This window comes from Xyrauchen texanus, chromosome 13, assembly GCF_025860055.1.
Source record: "Xyrauchen texanus isolate HMW12.3.18 chromosome 13, RBS_HiC_50CHRs, whole genome shotgun sequence".
NCBI classification, from domain to species: domain Eukaryota; kingdom Metazoa; phylum Chordata; class Actinopteri; order Cypriniformes; family Catostomidae; genus Xyrauchen; species Xyrauchen texanus.
In genome coordinates, this window is record NC_068288.1 from 26,433,866 (window position 1) to 26,437,304 (window position 3,439).

General features: G+C 41.0%; 1 protein-coding gene across 1 annotated transcript; it reads left to right on the top strand.

Moving 5' to 3' along the window:
• The first annotated feature begins 850 nt into the window (after positions 1 to 850).
• LOC127653747 (uncharacterized) lies at positions 851 to 2,584 on the top strand. The gene is made up of 5 exons (XM_052140530.1): positions 851 to 1,002; positions 1,109 to 1,443; positions 1,638 to 2,057; positions 2,172 to 2,326; positions 2,449 to 2,584. The coding sequence occupies exons 1-5, from the start codon at positions 891 to 893 to the stop codon at positions 2,582 to 2,584; spliced, it is 1,158 nt and encodes a 385-aa protein (XP_051996490.1). The 5' UTR covers positions 851 to 890.
• The last annotated feature ends 855 nt before the right edge of the window (positions 2,585 to 3,439 follow it).

The following is a 3,439-nucleotide window of genomic DNA, read 5'->3' on the forward strand; positions in this document are numbered from 1 at the left end:
AAAGAGTGGCAGGACATGCGAATTATTGGACATTTAGAGGCAAACAGACGCACAGTGCAAACTTCGGAGATGGTTACATCCACAAAGAAGACCCCGACAAAGAGAAAGTGTGCCCGAACGACTTATTTCATTGGAGGCAACGAGATCTGCAAGAATACTTTTCTGTTTCTTATGGGGTGAGTTTCCATAAACATCAAAGTTTGTCGTTTTTTGTTCATTCTAAGAACACGTACACGTTATCTCATGTTTAGTCCATGTTTAGACCTTCCAATACCTACCTATTGTTTTTAGCTAGCTCAGGACTGTCGTTTTAATTGTAACGTTAGCTGCTAATCGTTAGCATCATATCACTTGCCAAAACCCCCATTACTATAATGAGCTTTAAGGTGGTAATGTGAGCTTCTGCTATTAATTTGAATAATGCTTCAATTGCTTGAATTGACTGGTGTTAATGACTTAATTTAGGATTTTTTTAATCCTTTGACTCGAACCAGGTCTAACCACTAACTGAGGTCTAAACCAGGACTAAAACAAGACTAAACCAGGAAGTACAGATACAAGCTCTAAAGTAAGTAAAAGTAAAAAGTATTCATCATAAAATTTACTTCAGTAAAGTAAAAGTACCTATAATTTGTACAATACATTTTGATATAGGTGACAAGATGCCTGTTAGCAAGACCATGATGTTAAACGTTTTTCTTATTTCCCCTTTTTTCAGCATTGGCAGAGACACCCTGGCTGATATAGTCAAACACTATGAGGAGAATGGGGCAAGACCACGTTTGAGGAAGAAGCACTCATTGCCACATCCACCAGCCAGGTTCATCAGCCCTGAGGATATCAACAGAGTTGTGGACTTCATAAAACACTATGCAGAAGACAATGCCATCATGCTGCCTGGCCGACAGCCTGGGCATAAGGATTGGCATGTGAAGTTGCTGCCAACTCATGTGTCCAAGGCCTCAGTGTGGCGTCTCTACGTGAAGTCTGCTAAGGAGCTTGGTATGTGTAAACATTGATTTAAAATTGAGTGCTTATAAAGTGAAATAATGCGGAGCACTATTAGCAATTACAATACAATTAACCATAAGCAATATCTGTTTTTCAGGTGAGCGTGCAGTTTGTAAAACCAGCTTCAAAGCACTGTGGAACCGACTTCTCCCACACATCAAAAGTTGCCGGCCACGCACAGATCTCTGCTGGCAGTGCCAAAGCAATAACGAGCAGCTGATACGAAGTGCAAACCTCCCAGATGATAGAAAGTCTGAAGCAGTAAAGAAGCAACAAGATCATCTTTCCCTTGTGCAGAAAGAGAGGGCTGTGTACAACGACATGACTGCTGCCTGCAGAAAGATTTGCTCTGGCTCCAACCTGTCTTTTGGACCATCCCTACCAGCAAGCAAGAAGATTAGGATGCATTACAGTTTTGATTTTGCTCAGCAGGTAATATTTCACACACATTTACTTCACTTTACTTTATTAATGTCCCTTAAAGGGCGATTTGGTGCATGAGAATAAATAGTGCAAATGCAGAATAGCATCAATATAGTAAGTTTTATCTTTATTAGACAATTATGAATAGATGCAAATTTAATTTAATCTAATCCAAGTTCCCTCTCTCCCTCTGTCTCCTACAGTTACACTTTCCCTCAAACCCTCTCCAGCCAGGACCAATGTACTTCCTGACCCCACGGAAATGTGGCCTATTTGGTGTTTCATGTGAAGGGCTGCAGAAACAGGTGAATTACCTGATTGATGAAGGCATGTCATCTACTAAGGGAAGCAATGAAGTCATCAGCTACATGCATCATTTCTTCGGCAACTTTGGAGTTGGAGAAACAGAGGTGGATCTTCATTGTGACAACTGCAGTGGGCAGAACAAGAACAACTTCATGCTCTGGTACCTTGCCTGGCGGGTTGGACACAAGCTTCACGATAAAATTGAAATCCACTTCCTTATTGCTGGCCACACCAAGTTTTCCCCTGACTGTGGCTTTGGACTCATCAAGCAAGCCTACATGAAGACAAGAGTCAACACTTTGGCAGACATCGCTGAGGTACTTTAACTTTACTTTGCTTTAATGACTTCAGTGCTGTTTTCTGTTCTGCTTCAATGAAACATTTAACTGAAGATCTTTTTTTTCTTCCTCTCTTCTCTTTTTTGTCATCAGGTTGTGGAAAACAGCTCTCCTGTGAGTCACCTCAATATCCCACAGCTTGTTGGAACGGCAGAGGGCAAAGTTTTAGTCCAGACCTTCGACTGGCAGCAGCATCTGACTCGCCACTTCCGTAGACTCCCACAGATCAAGAGTTATCAGCACTTCAGGTAATTGAAACTTTCACATTGTGTACATACAATATAACATAGCAACAACATACACATGACAGTTTTTTATAAGAAAATACTTTGCCATGTTTAAAATGTCTTATGTGCTTTTTCTGTCACAGCTTTGAAGCCAAGAGACCAGGTGTGGTGCTTGCAAAAAGTCACCGTGATGCACAACCTGTCGAATATCAGCTACTGCGCGACGGAGCAGATCTGCCCCTGTCGACGGTCTTCCTGTCCTGGCCCCACCTGGACTGAAAATTGACAGGCAGACCTATCTATATGAAAAAATCAGGCCATTCTGTGCTGACGAGGCAAGAGACATCACATGCCCAGCGCCAAGGGTCACAACACAGAAGAGTCCACAGAAGAGGATGCTGAATGTAATTTCATTGGACTGTGTCACAAAGACCTTTTTTCTTGTTTACAACACCTGCAATGTCACTTTATCAACCAACCACCTGAATTTAGTTTTACATTCTTGTATGAAAAGCACTCAGTGTACATAAGAGTTGCCTATACAGTTTTATCGGTAGATGCTAAGAGACATTTATTTATTACCTGTTTGCAAACTTTTTTTTTTCTTTGATGGCACATTTTCCTGACCTTTTGCCCCCCTGTGCTTTACAGCTTTACAGGGGGAGCTTTACAGGGGTATGGCTTATCTAAATGAGATGTAAATGAGCCCTATTGTCACTCCCAGCAGCAGAGAGAGGTGAGAACTGCACAATCTTTTGAGGCCGTTTTCTCCCCTTTTAGCTTTTTTGAGTGCCTACCTTCAAATGGCCACAACTTCTCCAAATATTGTCAGATTTCCATGTGTTACAAATCGTTGGAAAGCTTGGAGACTACACTTTCAGAATCTGTGAATAACTCAAAATGCCCCAAAACCGACTTGTGTCCCTACTTTCCGTGATCGGTCACATATAATTTACCATCTATAAATGTAATTAATTTTAACAAATTATACATTTTTTCAAAGGTCTAAGGGTTCAACATTGATATCCAATCTCTGTTTCACGATAGCAATGCTCCAAAAACAGCAATTTAGTAATTTGTGCCTGGAGTACAAATGAAAACATGCAATATCAAAACGGGACTTCATAACTTTTT

Coding starts and splice junctions, on each gene's coding strand:
- LOC127653747 (XM_052140530.1), top strand. CDS start 891: ATGCTGCCTGGCCGACAGCCTGGGCATAAGGATTGGCATGTGAAGTTG. Junction 1,003..1,108: donor GAAGTCTGCTAAGGAGCTTG/GTATGTGTAAAC, acceptor TCTGTTTTTCAG/GTGAGCGTGCAGTTTGTAAA. Junction 2,058..2,171: donor CTTTGGCAGACATCGCTGAG/GTACTTTAACTT, acceptor TTTTGTCATCAG/GTTGTGGAAAACAGCTCTCC.